Here is a 17290-nt window from a genome sequence, read left to right as displayed (position 1 = left end):
CGGGTAAAGACCGCATCCAGAACAAATACTTGCGCAATCTCGATACAGCCACCCTTGAAGCTTTATTAGAGTACATCAACAAACAATGGAATGCGGGTACTCTACCACAGCTCTGGCAGCACGCGGATATTAGTCTTATCCAAAAGCCTAAGAAACCAGTGACTCCAGGAAACCTTCGCCCCATTTCACTGACATCGTGTGCTGGGAAACTGTATGAACCTTTAGTGCATAACCGCTTGGTAGCCCACATCGAGGATAATGATCTGTTCCCAATGACCATGTTTGGCTTTCGACCCCATCTGTCCACGCAAGATATTTTAATCCAACTTAAGTCGGACATTATTGATCGCCTCACGTCATCCAACAAGCGCTGCATACTCACTCTGGACACCAAGGGTGCTTTCGATAACGTTTCACACTCGGCAATACTTGCAGGACTCGCATCTCTCAGATGTGGACAGCGCATGTACAACTACGTCAAGGCCTTCTTAACGGACCGTACTGCGACAATTGGTATTGGATATCTTTGATGATCCGCTTTCACGATTCAAGCGAAAGGTACTCCGCAAGGGTCGGTCATCTCGCCACTGTTATTTAACATTGCCATGAGGGACCTCCCACCGAAATTACAGTCAATTCCCCACATTAAACACGCACTATATGTGGATGACCTGACCGTCTGGACGCCTACTGGCTCCATTGGAGAGCAGCAAGACGCCTTGCAGCAAGCGATTACTGCTACCTTTCACTACCTTTCAAAACAACAGAGAAGGCTCGACTCAACATCATGATTCGGCAAGCGTACAAAACTGCGCTTGGCCTCCCCACTGCAACTAGGACCCAAAAACTACTTGCTTTGGGAGTCCACAACACGTTGGAAGAGCTGCAAGAAGCCCATCATTCAGCTCAATTACGGCGCCTGCAATTGACTCCCACAGGTTGACAAGTCCTTAAAGCATTAGGACACCGCCCGATATTCCCGAGGGAACAACAAAAACGCATCCCTCTAGCCCTGCGAGATTGCATCCGAGTGGCCCCAATCCCTCAAAATATGCAGGCCAACTACCATGTTGGCCGCCGGGCTTCTCGGGCTCGAGCCCTTACTGCGCGATATGGGAACGACCCCAGCGCCCTGTACACCGATGCTACCCCCAACCCTGCGCACGCCGGCCACGTAGCCTGTGTAGTGACACATACTGGCCAATGCATCAATGCCGCTACTACTACAGCAACCTCAATCGATGTCGCTGAAATAGCCATTGCCCTGGCCACCACTTCCCACCCTCAACCAGTTACTATCCTCACCGATCCACAGACAGCCTGCAGAAACTACCAAATTGGCCGCATTTCATTATCAGCCCTACTCATCCTCCAAAACCCCTGATATCTGCATCGTCTGGGCTCCTGGACACGCCGCCATCCCCGGCAATGAAGTGGCTCATGCCACGGCTCGCGATTTGATACACCGAGACATTGCCGATGGTGGTCAATGTCTACCCCCTCAAGACAAACCCCACCCACTGAGCGGCTACAGAGATTCTCTCCCATTACAAGCACACTCACCGCAGCCTCCCACCACCACAATGGCGCCTCTCCAGAGAGGAAGCTACAACTTGGCGGCGTCTCCAAACAAATACCTACCCACATCCCACCCGCCTCCACCTCATCTTCCCAACCCAACAACCTTCCCTCTGCGCTTACTGTCCCCAGCCTGGCACCCTCTACCACATCATATGAGAGTGCCAATGAACTCCACACCTTTGCCTCCCCCCCTTTTTCAACCCAACCGTCGAGCAGTGGAGGGCTTCCCTGGCCAGCCCGGACCCGGATATCGAGCTTAAGTTGGTGACCCGAGCACGGACGGCCAGCCGAAGTCAAGGCATCACGGACTAGGGACGCCTTCCACGGAGCGAGGCCCACACATCAGCCTCTGCTAGAGAAATAAAAATATTTTTTCTCTCTCTCTCTCCCCCAACACCACACCACGGTTAGACATAGCTTACGCTAGGGGCTTGGAGTCTATGGGCTACCACTTGCTGCCACCAAGGCTGCTCGTTGGTAATTTATGCAAGGAATGTTGGCAGGGATAATGAAAGAATGCTTCATGTAAAGCTCTGTGCAGTTCGACCCCGTTTCAATAGTGTGCACTTTTAATTGCCCTATTTCTTCTCAACATTACCGCTCCACTATCTAGTGAATTTTCAGCGACAAATTTGAAGCAGCCGAAGACGTGAAGGCTCAAATTTTTATTTGTAAAGATAAGTGGCACACAAATGCATTTTTAGGTTTAAAACAAAAGTGGCATTGCAAAGAACGCATCCAACACAAAATAAAACTCAATATAGGCCAAGAAATCCTGATCAACTAGTATTACACCCGTTTATGACAAAGTTTGCATTTCATGGCTGTTTCCTTGGGTTGACCGACCAGCAAGAAGCCCTCACCCTTTGATCACAAACTGTACATACATCATGCTTAACAGCAGAGTATGCAGGCTATAACTCGTAACTAGGCATGGTAACACCAATCATCCGTCTAAAATGCGTGCATGGCAAGCAAAAGTTAGATGTTTAAAGAAATAGTAAAAAAATCTTTGCTGCATTCTTCGACACCCCATGCTTTTAACTTTGCACCAGAAGAAACTTTTCACCAAAGGGGAAGGCAATAATTGCACGTCTTCAATTTTTTTTTTTTTTTTTTTTTGCGGAAAGTGCTCAGGGGCAGACAGTTAATTGACTGTCCTTGACCACGTTCTGCTAAAATTGTCACCCAATTTGTTGTTCTTTTTTGCCTGTGTGCAAGCAGTTTCAAATGCGTGATGGATATTACACAGATAGTGTTAAAATTTATCCACTTTTTGGGGTATAACCACTCGACATTTTTGTAAAGTCCTTTAATCGTGAGATTCATCAAAGAGAAGCCTAACAAGAATGTAGCGCTATGCCAACACTAAAAGCACTAAAGTGGCCACTATGAAGAGGCTTCGAACAGCAATCTTACATTATGCATTTTTCACCATAAACATGCCATGGTCGATAGGATAACCTGCAAGGTCCTAATTTAGGTGAAAGGTAATACACTTTTAGAATATAAGGCTCGAAATAAGCGACAGTCAGCCACAACATCTCACGCGTAATGCAAGACAGGAACAAGATCAAAAGAGGAAAGGCCTCCATTTTTACTTTCAGTACAAACAGCATTGTAAAAAGGCAGGGAAAAGCATTCACGTTTGGTCATCCCGTGAATGCATGACTTCGGGCATATTAGCCGCGCAAAATAGCAGCGCATTAGCTCCGTTCAATCATTGTGACTGACTGTGTGCACCAGGGGCCCGGAGTAGACAAAAAAAAAAAAAAAGAATCGGGCATAGCCAAGTGACTTGGGGAGTGCCACTGGTGTGAAGCTCTGATGCCCTGCCACCAAACCAGGGCTATCCTTAGGGGTCAAAAGCAGGGAAATCTGCTCATCAAGATCGCAGGAAAGTAGCAAAGTAGCGGTGAAAGAGTTGCACAATAACTAGGGCCTTTTTTTCTTTCTGTCCAAATAAACTTCCCGGGAACTTTTGCCGCACAGCTCGCGACCATAAAAGACTGCAGCGTGTTGTTAGGGAACGGAAGCAACATTCGGTGTAAAACCCCGTTTTGCTTTCCACAGAAGTGCAAGCCGATGTATCGATACCATCAAGAATTCCTCAAAATTCAGCTGAACCAGCCCAAATTTGGGTCTCTCCGTAGCACGGCAACACACCAGTTCAGCTCTACCCACCATCATGTGCTCCTCCCCCTCCAGTCACACTTGGAGCGCAGCATGCCAGTTCACTTCCATCCCGCACCCACCAGAGACGCTACTTGTACAGCACGCAAACACGCACGCCACAAATGCACACACGCATGCACACACGAGTGCTTGGCCCCAGCTCGCTCCTCCCGGAGCCACCAAGAAAAGACAGAGGGACAGAGGGACAGAAAGGAGGGTACGAAAAAGTCCTGAACCTCGACCTTGAAAGCGGTGTCGCACGCAGGGAAATGCTGGCAGTCTATTTTCGGGCAAGCACACCCTTTGCACGTGGTTCGACGGTTCCGCACTTTTGGAAACACGTCTCGGAGACAGTGCACTGGCTAAGGTTAAGGTTGGCGATGCCGGGAAAGGTCACGCGGCCCCGACGGAGATTGGCGCCGTTGGCGTCGCCGTTCCTCCGGGGCTGGGAATGCCTGGAATGTGACTCCGGCTTAACGTGTCCTGAATCAACACCTCCACCATGTTCCTGTCGTCCTGCATGGTGCAAAGAGAGAAACAACCTCACAAAAATGGCAGAAGACGGCCTTCTGCAAAGAGCAAGAATAGAACCAAATTTCGCTGGCTTTGGGAACAAATTTCACATCATAAATAATGTTGTGGAGATAGCGACTTTCACGCGAACCCTTTCCTGGATAGCTTTTCCTTCAGCAGGCGTTGCGCAACGCACCTTGCTCGTGCGACGGGAGCCATCTGCGGGAGCACATCAGCAACTGGTGGGCTCGCCGTCGCCAGAGCGGCAGCGTTTCCCTTTCTCCTCTCTGCCTTGCTCGAGAACCAGTTCTACCTTTACACTAGTGCCACCAATGGGTGAGGTGTCGTGCGATATCGCATGACGAGTGGAAGGCCTTCTTGAACTTCGAGATGGCATAGCACGTGGATGTTTCATTGAGCTACACCTAATCTTGGGAATGATACACGAACGGATGCTTCTGAGTGAGCTCGGAGACTGCAGTCGTGCCTGCACGCGTGTTGCTTCGGTGCTCCAGCATTCAATCACTGAGTCGAACCATCTCAATCTCTAGTGTTGTTTAACGCCTCACTCCCAATGTTACCATTATGGTCTACAATTAGTTGTTTGCGATGTTTTTTTTTTATGCATGCTGCAATAAGTGCTGCATGTGATGTATTGCCCTGTCACCTCCTGCCTTCATCTGTCTTGTTGAAGAACGGACCCGACCGCAGCCCGCACTCGCACACCATGTTTGTCGAGCGCGGATGGCTGCGGGGTGGGGAATATTTAGTGTGTGAATATGTTTCATCCCACAATGTATATTCCGGATACAATCAAACATCTGCTCCCTCTACCACAAAGTAAAGCGGCCCTAAATACCGTATTTACTCGCGTAATGAACCCTCCCCCCAGTTTTCCTCTTGAGAATTTACTTTTTTTTGTCACATTGAATAAAAAAATGCAGCAGGAATATGTTTCTATCTCAGCATGGTTGCTGATGCCCTAGACGATCGCAGTAACCTGATACCACACGACAGTACGCGCAGAAATGTTAAAAACGCATTCCAACAAAAAGAAACCTCAACAGTAGCCGGAAACGTGAGCGGGAAGGCCGTGGCTCACAATTTAAAAATTGTGCGTTTGCAGAGCGCCACCAGCTGAACGCAAAATAAACCTTGCACCACAGAAATGTCGCGGCGTGTGAACAAAGCCCAAAACATACTCCGCACTCTTCCCGGCGTCTTGCTGTTCTAGTTGGTTTTGGCGGCGTGCGAACAAAGCACTAAACGTACTCCGCACTCCTGTTCTTGCTGTTCCGCGACGTCGCCATCAGAAACTCTATGGCCATCATCGCCATTATGCTCAGTGTTTTTGTTGCTCAGCTGTGTTGCGACCTTTTTTTTTGTGCTCCTGGTGCGCGCCGTACGATGGGCCGGTACATGAGCTACACAGCCGGTCATACACTGAAGGTGGTGGAGCATGCATTGATGCACATGGAAACCACGCAGCCGCGCAGCACTTCAGCGTTGACCCAGTGCGTGTACACCACGGGTAAAAATGAGAGGTTTTTGGGCAAACAGGGATTGCCGTGTGTTTCGCAGGCCCAAAGAGGGGAAGTTTGCCGGTGTCGGAAAAGATATTTGAGTGCCTTGACCCCGGAAGACGGTGCGCTGTGGGCCGACAACGAATGTGAGGCCGCCAGCGACTTCAGTGAGGAGGACAGCTCCATGACTAGCATGTTCAGAATAAAAAATAAAAAAAAAAAAAAAAAAAAAAGAAATTTGATCACATAATGACCTGCGTGTTTTTACAAAAATGGTAAGGCTCTGACAGCGCTTCTTTTAGCAACTTTACTGTGTGAAATTTCAACTTTTAAAAATCTCTTGCAATTTTTCCCCTCACAATGAACCCTCCCCCCAAATTCATGCCGAATTTTCTAGAAAAAAAAAGTGGGTTCATTATGCGAGTAAATACGGTACTCAATGATTCCCAAAAGTGGACGCATCCCACACCACTTGACGTCCCAGTGCTGCTGCAAGCCCCACCTTGTTGATGAAGCCGTAGTGCACAAGCTCGGTGGCCAGCACAGAAGGCGTGTCCTGGATGGACAGCTCGCAGGTCAGCTGCCTGTTCATCTTGTCATCCATTCGTAGCAGCAGCGTCATCTGCAAGGACAGGTAACGAGAACTTGCATTTCCTGCACAGCCCCTCGCACAAGAGGGGCAGTAGTGCTTGCAATCGTATACTCCAAACCCCGATCAAGTTGACCCACTGCAATTTGTCTAACCCCAGTACCAACAGCAGTGCGCATCGGTACTTCTATGCTTACGTGTATTTTCGTAACTTTCGTTGTTTATCCCCCCATTCTTACTGCTGTAAAATGAATATGCATTATACTTAAGCGCAAACAGCTCGTTCGGCAAGCTTATAAGCCATGCCTAATTTGCGTTTGCTTTTGCCGGCATCAGCCAATCACACAGCTGGGCACATATGACATTGTAGGCTCTGTTGCGGGAAATGAGCTAGTGGGTCGCGTGGCCATTCCCTTTTTTCCTAATTATACAGCTTATTTGAGTGAAGTGTGCGTTAAAAGTGGTGTCAGTATGATTCTAACAAGGCAATCTTTCGAATGAGACAGACTTGTGTTTTGTCTGCATGGCCTGCAATTTGTCTAACCCCAGTACCAACAGCAGTGCGCATCGGTACTTCTATGCTTACGTGTATTTTCGTAACTTTCGTTGTTTATCCCCCCATTCTTACTGCTGTAAAATGAATATGCATTATACTTAAGCGCAAACAGCTCGTTCGGCAAGCTTATAAGCCATGCCTAATTTGCGTTTGCTTTTGCCGGCATCAGCCAATCACACAGCTGGGCACATATGACATTGTAGGCTCTGTTGCGGGAAATGAGCTAGTGGGTCGCGTGGCCATTCCCTTTTTTCCTAATTATACAGCTTATTTGAGTGAAGTGTGCGTTAAAAGTGGTGTCAGTATGATTCTAACAAGGCAATCTTTCGAATGAGACAGACTTGTGTTTTGTCTGCATGGCCCCTTTAAGGTGCATCTAGCAACCTGACTGCGAGGAAGGCTGGCAATAACCCTGCTACACTGGCATCTCTTTCGAAGTGAATGTCATTAGACTTAAATGCTAATGTTATGCTGCTCCCCTGGGTTTTTCAATGGTATTTGGTTCAAATGTGCTTCGAGCTCATTTAAACTGACGCCCACCGCGGACGGCATTCGAAGCCCCCAGATGCCTTTAAGACCCAAACGTTTATACCCTCGTCCCAGTCCCTTCCTGCAACGTTTGGAAAACCATCACTAAAAACCGAATAACGAGTTAACCCTAACATTTTTTTTCAACTAGTGCGTTGTGCAATTGATCTTTCCTGAACTAAAATACCGTTCCAAACGTCACTGACATTAATTATACTGTCTACCCCAGCAAGCGAAGAGCAAGCAGTTTGGAAGTGATTCACAATTATACCCATGATTGTAAACACAGCTCTACCGTATGAAAACAATATTTGACGGCAGCAGTGCCACTGCCGAGTAGCCAGCAGAGCTTTCAACTTCCATCAAAACTGTAGTGCGGCACAGTAGGTCCTCAATGGCATTCAAGGCCCCTCATCCGAGTTGGACGACGATTGCTTTGAATGCATTTGAAATGGCAGCGTAGCAGGAGTATACGATAAAATTTATTTCCTTCTCACTTTTTTCTTCGCGCCAAGCTATTTCCCCAATTTTTTGTGAAGACTGCTGGGGTAAACATCTGTAACAATCTCTAAATCTAAATCTCTAAGTGATCACTGCCAGTCAGTCCGGTCCACTCTTTGTCCCAAACGTGATTAAGTAAAGGTGTTCCTCCGTTCAGTTTTCTGCCTCACTCTCAGCTTGGTGAACACGTTTTCACATCAATCTGTTAATGCACCTCATCTCTTGGTCTGCCATTAGTGTTCTCGGGACACTACACCCGTTTTTCTGCCTGCCAACAGTTTGCCCATGGTGAGGTGTCAGTACGACTTTCGAACTGATTACGTCACCATTTGCACCCCCCCCCCCCCCCTTATCCGATTTCACGATTTCACTCTGACTCAGAACAGATACCAATCGCTCTTGCTAAAAAATCCTTCCAAAATGGACAAACTTCCAACCGAAGGCTGGCCCACAACAAGCTTTCAAAAGGACCAGGCTCACCACAAAGTTTTGCGACTCCTCCTGCTGCTTGATGTTGCACATCATGTTGATGATGCGTCTTGTCTCGGCATCGAATGGCTCGGGCGAAGCCGACTGCACCGACTCGGACACCTCGGGGGAAGATGCCCGGGGCCTCACAATGGGCTGGTGGGACATCACAAACGCCGTCAGGGGGTAGATGCCGTTCCTGGTGGACAAAGCGGTTGAGCACACACGAAATGAGACAGTGGGTCGACAACCAAAAATAACCGCAGCCTCTCTTTGCTCTCAGCTCTCTCTCCAGAGATGACCCAGGAAACCAAGGTACCCTGTGTGCACATCTTTCTGACGTGCAACTGACTATGCCAGGGAGTCAAGGCTTCACTCGAGCCGTGCGCACCCTTCGTAAGCACGGCCTCGGCACGCCAAATCCAAAATATTGCTCCAAGCAGCCTGGTTAATTCATAACTGTGCGCCAACAAGCCGCTTCTTGCTGTTCCTTTAAAGGGACGGACAACCGATTTTTGTCACATATACGTTCTCTAGCGCACATGAAAGCGAGCATTTTATATAGCCCGGTAACCACAAGCAATTTCTAAACAAATTGGCGGAAATAATTTTAATTTGGGAGCAAACTTCCTGAAATCGGAAGGGTGGCGGTTCGTAGTGTCAAAACTTGACACTACAATATGTGTCCGTCACGTGACCTGCAAACCTAGCAGCTACTGTAAATGCTCAAACATTTATTTACGTATTGAAAACCTTTTAACACAGGTATTTGTACAAGGTTAAACTGTATATGTATTTCTAAACATTCATTTGAAAATTTTAAAGACACGCCGCCCGCCGTCGCTGGGTTGCTTTTAGTGTGTCTAACTGATCCTCCATGCCCAGAATCAACGGCAGCGTTCACTAAACAGACCCAGTGAAGGAGCTTTGACGATTCTGCCTGAGTCAGGAGCGTTTGTTCTGCCAAAAATATTTGATTTCAGTTTCCAAATATGCCAACGACAGCCTTTAAAAAAAAAAAAAAAAGTCGCGCCCGGGGAGAATCGAACGTCCCACCTCCACAACGTGAAGCCAGATTCTACCTATCGTCTATCCCAACAGATGGCGCATTCGAGCAAAATAGACCATTGCGTTAAAAGAACACATAAAGGAACAGGAAAGCCTGCGATTCAAACTTTTTCAGCTGGGGACACGTTTTTAAATATCGTTTTTTATTTCCCATACAGACAAAAGTATGTTGCCGAGCTACTCTGTCATGGTTGCCAGCATTATTTTTGGGAGGGACACATACGGCTTGTAGATCTAAAAATTTCGATTTAAAAAGTTCTAGGGCGTTATCAGTAAAACCGTTTCCCGTTATGGTGCTTTAAGTGATGCCCTTTCATTTGGGATAGAGAATATATACTCGACAAAAATCGGTTGTCTGTCCCTTTAAGGGGACACCCGCAGCTTTGATCAAAAACTTCGTTTTTACAGTTACGATGACAAAAATTCGAAGACATATCTAGTTTTTCATTAGGTTGGAACTAGAAAACCTGGTTTTGCCTTCCAAGCCCAAACTTCAAATGGTCGTAACTTCTGCTACAGACCAGACAGAATGATAGTGTTAGTCTTATTGCACTCCTTGATTTGTACGCAGTTCACTGGTACCTTGTTCAGCTGCATCACTCCAGCAGTTTGCTTACAAAAGCTGTCAAAAAATCAAATATAAAAACCCACATAAATATGAATGTAGTCGTTTTACACAAAAATAAATTTTATATATGCAATCAGAATGAAAAACTACATATATCCTAATTTTTATTGTAACCTGAAAAATAAACATTTCTGGTTTAAGACCAGTGTGCCTTAAGGAGAGACACTGGTCTTAAAGGGGTCCTGAAATACCTTCCGCCGATGCGTTGATGTACATGTAACCAAATAAAGCAATGTATTAGCAATCTCCTCCCGCAAGAATTTTGTTGAAGCGATGAGTATTAGCTGAGAAATCGTAAATCAAAAACCGCGCATTATCGTCGCGCCGCGTTTCCTCCTCCTTTCAACTTACTCTCCGCTGTTAAAGGCAAGCGAGCCTTCCCTCCCATGATGCTGCGCTCCTCCGCGGTGACGTACTTCCGCTATTGCGCTGCTCACACAGCCGTCTGCTACGGGCAAGATTTGTTGACACCGTGAATCCCGCACTCAGCTCAAGCGAACGAAAAATCTGGCCCCATGTGTGCGGCGGCCTGGCCTTGCCCTTTTGCGGTGTACGTTGCTGCAGAACTTTGCTATCGGCGGCACGCGACTTTTTATCGGCGGCGAACTCGCAGCCGCACGGGGAGGATCCTGCGCTCGCTCCCTTGGATGCACAGCGCACTGTTTATCCAAAAAGCACCGCATCAGATGTGGCCCGCTGGTTCCGGGTCTTATTTTGTGGCGGTGGTAATTCCTGCCGGCGGCATGTGAAAAAGACATTTTAAACTGATACAGAACCCGTGCACAAAACGCCAGTTCAGCTTGGGGCGACGCGTGGTGGAGAGCGGCAACGTTGGCAAAACATGCTCCGGCCTCTGAGCTTTCTAGCGCTAGAGCGAGCGCAATTTCTTTGACAATATCAAACATCGGTTGCCCTGGCAACAAGGCACAAACCGCTCTAGAAGTCAGTTACGGTTGCGTGATCCCGGTTCAGCTTGGGGCCCCACCTCGCGGCATATGGGCACTGCAGGCATACTACTCACTCCCATTTGGAAGTGCGAGATGCGTTTGGCATTACAGGAGGCGATGGTGTGTGTTGTGGACGCCTTTGTTTCGCGATGAAATGCGACGTTGTGCTTCTGCGGGTGGATAGTGCTTCCCATGGTCTGGATTATCTTTCTCGAGCGGCGTAAGACTCAACCTCGCATGGGGTATGTGCAGTGTGCGTGGCTAAAAGCCATCTCGGCTTGTGCGCCAGAGTTAAGTGACTTGCTGTTCGTCCCCGCAAACCGCGCGCGAGGTGAGTGCCGAATTTACGAGGGGCAGGAGGAGGCAACCCATCGTCTGTCAGTCGCGGTTCGGACTTGCAACGCATGTTGTGACGTTGTGTTCGTTCGAAACACATCTCTGGATTGTTTGGAAGTTGAATAAAATGTATGCGTCAAACCCGGGCATTCGGCTCAGGGCGTTCTCTGCGATTGCAAGAAAGAAGTGCCACGGGGTTTCAACGCTTTCTTTATGGAACGTACTCAAGTAAGAGAATATCCATGTCGTGTTATGGCCGTGTTGCATTCAATACAAACGGTTAAGCGTTTGTTTACACTTGTTTCGTTTGTTGTAAAATGTCCAAGCACTCCGGCACTCCGCTGGCAGAGCAGCCGGCGAGCCGCCGCTGAGCAGACGACTCATCTCGTTGCCGGAAGTGCGTGCCACCCAATAGCAGGATGTCTAGCTCATGACGAACATCTGGGAATCGATGATGTAGACATGTGAAGACGGCGGCGTCCAAAAACACGAAGGAAAGGGTGAGAAAAAAACGACAAACTTTGTAACAAAAGTGTGAGCTTTCCGCTGCGCATAAAAGAGTAATACTTGGCACAGATGATGTTGACGACCCAATCTAACGATTGCGCTAGTCAATTTATTGTGCTCAAAACGCCTTTCAGGGCCCCTTTAAAATAACTTTTAACTTTCACGTAAACTCGGTGAAACTTGTCAGTCTTGCTCTTTTCTCCCCACCGATTTCAAAATGCCATTATTTTTTCAGTTGGCCAATTCCCAAGATAGAGATAATTGGCCGTTTTTGGTCAAACAATAGACAAGCAGTGTTGGTCATGAAACGGTAATCTTTATAATTTCCAATGCTATGAACCCTGGTGAGTGCAATGATCGAAGCAGTTTTTTGATGCATCGCTTGGAACTACTTTTACACCTCATTAAACCTTGGTGTTTTTTGAAATGGGGCACACAACACAGTTCCTTGCCAACGGTGCCACCAAAGTTTAATGAGGTGATGAGGAAAGGCTAAGGCAAACAAAACTTTTGCAACAAGGACGCCAGGGGGATTACACACCCCCAAGAGTGTCCCCCCGCTACAAAGGAGCAGCCACCAAGCCATCATCATCATCAGCATCATGAGAAAGAGAGACAACCTTTAATAGAAAAGGATGACCACTGGTCACGATGGGCGAAAGGAATGGGGAGGGAGGGTAAGAGAAAATAAACAAATGCTGGTCGTTCTCAGTAGACTCAATAACTGGGCCAGTTCTTGGAACCTGCAGTTCATGGGTCAGTTCGTGGTGGTGATCGCAATAGCGTTTGTGCATGTTCGCCAGTTCGTTCGGGGGAGGACCCGCTCAAACAACCCGTGCTAGACCGCTTTGAATTGAATGAACTGCTATTTCATATAATAGTTGTGCGTCAGTTTGTTGTGGATCATGATGGGGTTGGGGCGATTTGAATGTACGGTGCTTGGTGCCCACCAAACTACGTGTGTAAGGTGTGATAGAGTGGTGGTACGGCAGCAAGGACATCGAAGGGGCAGGTGAGGGGTATACCACTTGCAAAGTGGCTGCGCTGGGGTTTAGCATGGTTCAAAAGTATTCACTCTATGGCTGGTCACGAGTTTCATCGCAAGAGAGATGGCAGAAAATTCTCTCCTCTTCAACGTGTGTGTGCCCTAGAGGAGTTCTCCCACCAGCGCGCGGCCCATCGAGGAAGCCCAGCAGAATGAAGCTTCGGCGCAGGTTCGGCGCAGATTGCTTGGTGCGTAGCAGGATCTACCTGCCAACGCAGTTAGGCGCAATTGGCGCTTCTCCTTTGCTTCCTTTGCAAAAAAACCAGCAATGCAGCTGATCGGTTGCAGTTCCCTCCTCTGCCACACAGAGAGTAGTTGAGAGAGAAAACGCGACAGTGGAAGAGCGAAAGATTGAAAAATTAAAGCCGTTCCACTCAACGTGAAAGCTGTCGGAAGTGCAGAGCAGTGATTCGCCATAATGGGCTCTAGCGCCGTTATCCGCTCACTGCTACCACCCCATGCAATTCAAATTTCCCGCCCTCGCAGTGCTCGTGCGCCCCTTGCCTGAAACAGCGCCAGCAGGAGTTCCGTTCTTTTTGTGCTTGCTTTTCCTCCCGCACGTGCCGGCATTGCACTGGCACTTTTTTTCGCTTACTACCATAAAAACAAAACCAACAAGCGTTTCTAGCTAAATGAACGCAGGCGCTGCCGTGTAATTATGATTATTTTGCCTCAAATGTACCTGCAGTTTTTCTTTGAGCTAAACAACGGGGAGATGTATGACAAGCGCCAGCGGTTCACGAGTTTCGAACGCTTGTAACTATATAAACCGCTTGGCTTTCGAAGCCTCTGGTTTACGTCGCAACGACAATGCCATGCAGCTCTACTTGTGTCCAGCAAGTGAGCTACGATGACAAGGCGTGCCCCTAAAGTGCTCTGCACTTAAAAAAAAACGAAGGGCTCAACCCACCGGACGTCCTCGAGCAGCTTCTCCAGCTCCAGCTTGGGCACCTCGTTCTTGTGTAGCTGCACTCCCGTGCGGCCATCCCGGTGGGTGATCTCGGCCACCACGTCCGCCTGGCTGTACCGCGACAGCACCGCCTCGTCCGTCAGCTGGTCCGGCTGGTACGCTGGGTGACACACGACGGGCACAATGATGGCACCAGCCGCCCAGAGAACAATCGGCACAAGACAGATACCCACAGGCACTCTTGACGATGACGTGTGCCGCGAGGACCTGCAGCGAGTGCACCTCGAAGATGACCGGGTGGAAGAGGAGCTCCCGCGCTGTCGGACGTTCCTGCGGGTTCTTCCGCAGGCACTGCCGGATGAAGTCCTGCGGCGGCAACGGAGTACGCTCGCTTAATTTCCTTGTTGTTTTTTATTTATTCCAAACACCCCTAAAGGCCCTCCCTGGGGGAATTACATATGGGGGACAAAGCAAGAGAAACTGTCATTCACTACAATGAGCATTTGTTTGTTCCTGGCCTCGATAACCCAACCTTAGTGCTATCTCCATAAGCTGCCCGACTAGCCTAACAGCCCATTTACTGAAGTAATAGCAATGGCCAAACGGTATTTGCGTACTGCAATAATATCTAAATTTGGCACCTTCAACCCGGGGTTGAGCAACTAACATGCAACACTGTCTAACAGAAGTAAAAATTGCTCTTGTCTGAACAGAACAGTGCTGACATATTGTAACATAGTTTCACATTTTTCAGGACGAAAGCCATTGTCCTGTGGCTAGATTCCAGCAATATTTTATGCTTCCTTACCACTGCTTCATAAAAATGCAAGGATTGAGCCGCACACGTACAAAAGCTTAAGCCCTTAGCCCTCCCCCTGAGCAGAAAAAACGAGGATGAAATATCTCCCCAACCCTCACCCTTTCATGCACCCCACCTATTGTATTTTGTTTGCCCCCACCTTTCCTATACTTCGAACCAAGTCCAAGCTACACTTCTCATACATTTAGCAAACTTGCCCGTTATAAGTCTCGTTTTCGGCTGTCCAAGCAAGACCAAAAAATGTTCGCTACACACAAACACGCCTCAATCACACTACTAACGAGTAAAAGTCAGCAAATAGCTTTCCGTACCCCACCCACGCAGGAAAGGCATTAGTCGTACGGCTGCGACGAGAGGGGCGCAGTTACCTTCTGCTGGACGTTCTCTAGGGATTCGATTGTCTTGTTGATGACTTCCTCCGTGATCTGGGTACCAGAATCCCCATTGCCTGGAATTTCCAAAGCCGCCATCTAGGGGAGGAAGAGACGGCGGATTAGCTTCGGAGTGTGGCCTGCCGGTGTCGAAAGAACAGGCCGAAATGCACGCAAAACAAAACAAAAAAGGAGAAGCAAACTCACCGGGACCATGCCAGGAGGCCTCACAGTACGTTCTAGATATAGTGCTTTCAGCTTACCTAGGCAGAACTCTGGGTAGCTCCCTTGCGGTAGCAGCAGCCCAAGGGCAATGACCACACCCATTTCAGTGAGCTTAGAAGCTAGGGTGACTGGTTTGTTAAAAGGATATAGGGAACCTGGGGAACCTCAGCGCCAACAGCACATGAGGTACTCTAAGAACCCACTTACTCAGCCCCCCCCCCCACCATAAAGTATGGTGAAAAATATTCAAACGAACGTACGAGTGCAAACAGCGACTCTCCAGCGGCAATGACCAAGGTGGTCAAAAGAAGCCATGATTTGGTATTTTGGTGGAGACGACGCTGCCCTCATTTAAAACTTGAAATTTCTTACTTTGCCACATCCTTTCATGTTATTTACCGTAATGCTTTTGCCATCACGATCACATTAGCCATGAAGCATGTTGCAGACACCCACTGCCCTTGTCTTTCCTCTGGCCAAGGAGCCATCAGATGTCTCGCTAGGTGCTATACTTCTTAAAACATGGCTTTGTTGTTTCTGCTCCAGGAAAGCTTATAGAAACATGTCCAAATTCTAATATATTAGCCACACTGCTGAATGATGCATCGTAACACTCGTAAAAGATGACAAATTGCTGCTTCTCATTGGCTGAATTGAAACCAAGCAGGCAACACGAGCACTAGCACAGCAAGCATCGACTGCAAAGCATTAGTACAACGCTTACCTCCAAGGCACACATTCCAAAGGAATAGATGTCTGCGGCAGGGGTGACAACAGAGGCAGCTAGGTGGTGGAATAAAAAACAACGCCGTCATTCAAAGCGGTCCACTTCAAGCACCCGACGAAGCTGGTGGCAACAAAAAGCTGGGAAATCGCAGCTTTTAAGGGGGGCCCACTGCTCTTAAAACAGCTTCCTTTAATTGTAATTGTTAAGTAAACTTGTGAAACTTGTCAGTCTTAGTGCTTTTTTTACACTGATTTCAAATGTGCCATTATTTTTTGAGTGTGTCAATTGTTATCAGAGAGAATTAGCCATTTTTGGAGGAACAACAGACAAAACACTGTGAACCGCAAAACTGTAACCGTTATATTTTCCAATACTATGAACCCTGGTGAGTGCAATAAGAGAATCGGTTTTTTTGATGCACGGCTTCGAACTAAATTTACAGCTCATTAAACCTCGGTGGCACCAGTGGCAAGGAACCGTTCTGAATGCCAACACCAAAGTTTAATGAGCTGTAAAATTAGTTCCAAGCAGTGCATGAAAAAAAAAAAAAAAATGGGCCCATCTCCCTGCAAGGGGGACTCGAGTAAATGCGTCGCATAGTGGGTGGGTGTATTGCGTTAACGTTTAGTGTTTGGGGGGTTGGTGCTATCACGTGTACACCACGCAGCTATCACGCCGCTGAGTCGCCAACGCACGCCGCTGACGACGTAGTTTGAATGAGTCGAGGATATAAGGCGCGTTCGTAGCCTTTGATTCCGTGTCGCTTTTGTGGCGCAGTGGGTAGAGCACCATGTACCTTGCGTTCTGCCCACAGGGTCGTGGGATCGAAACCAGGCGCCGGTAACTGTTATTTCTTTTTATAGTGTAGGGGGAGGCTGGCTGCTGTGGACGCCGATGCACGGGTGACATCGTGAGTTATACAAATGCTCTGCATTTAAAAAAAAAAACTATTCTCTTATTGCACTCACCAGGGTTCATAGTACTGTAGAATATAAAGATTACAGTTTTATGGTTAACACTGTTTTGTCTATTGTTCCTCCAAAAATCACTAATTATCTATAATTACCTTGATAACTAATTGACCAGATGAAAAAATAATGGCACATTTGAAATCAGTGGCAAAAAAGCAGCAAGAATGACAATTTTGACAGAGTTTACTTGACAATTAAAGGAAATGTTTGAAGAGCCATGTCCACCCTTATTAAGTTACTCGTTCACAAAACCTAAAAAAAAAAAAACAGGAAAGTGGAAACAAGTTGAGGGGAAATGTGG

At 47.7% G+C, this 17290-nt stretch overlaps 1 protein-coding gene across 2 annotated transcripts in view; it reads right to left on the bottom strand.

Annotated features, from left to right (window-relative positions):
- Positions 1-2231: 2231 nt before the first annotated feature.
- LOC144159109 (nuclear receptor-binding protein homolog) overlaps positions 2232-17290 on the bottom strand; it is a 31122-nt gene continuing 16063 nt past the window's right edge. For both annotated transcript variants that reach the window (XM_077690395.1, XM_077690396.1), the window contains exons 7-13: positions 16016-16074; positions 15064-15165; positions 14109-14241; positions 13876-14035; positions 8447-8633; positions 6295-6414; positions 2232-4272 (exon numbers count right to left, since the gene is read on the bottom strand). In XM_077690395.1, coding sequence (XP_077546521.1) covers positions 4150-4272; positions 6295-6414; positions 8447-8633; positions 13876-14035; positions 14109-14241; positions 15064-15165; positions 16016-16074 — 884 coding nt within the window. In that variant the 3' untranslated portion in view covers positions 2232-4149. The remainder of the gene's footprint in view (positions 4273-6294; positions 6415-8446; positions 8634-13875; positions 14036-14108; positions 14242-15063; positions 15166-16015; positions 16075-17290) is intronic.

Source organism: Haemaphysalis longicornis, unplaced genomic scaffold (genome assembly GCF_048455015.1).
Source record: "Haemaphysalis longicornis isolate Haplotype H1 unplaced genomic scaffold, Haemaphysalis longicornis Haplotype H1 scaffold_10, whole genome shotgun sequence".
NCBI classification, from domain to species: domain Eukaryota; kingdom Metazoa; phylum Arthropoda; class Arachnida; order Ixodida; family Ixodidae; genus Haemaphysalis; species Haemaphysalis longicornis.
Note: the sequence above shows the minus strand (reverse complement) of the source record. Positions and strands in the feature narration are given on the sequence as shown.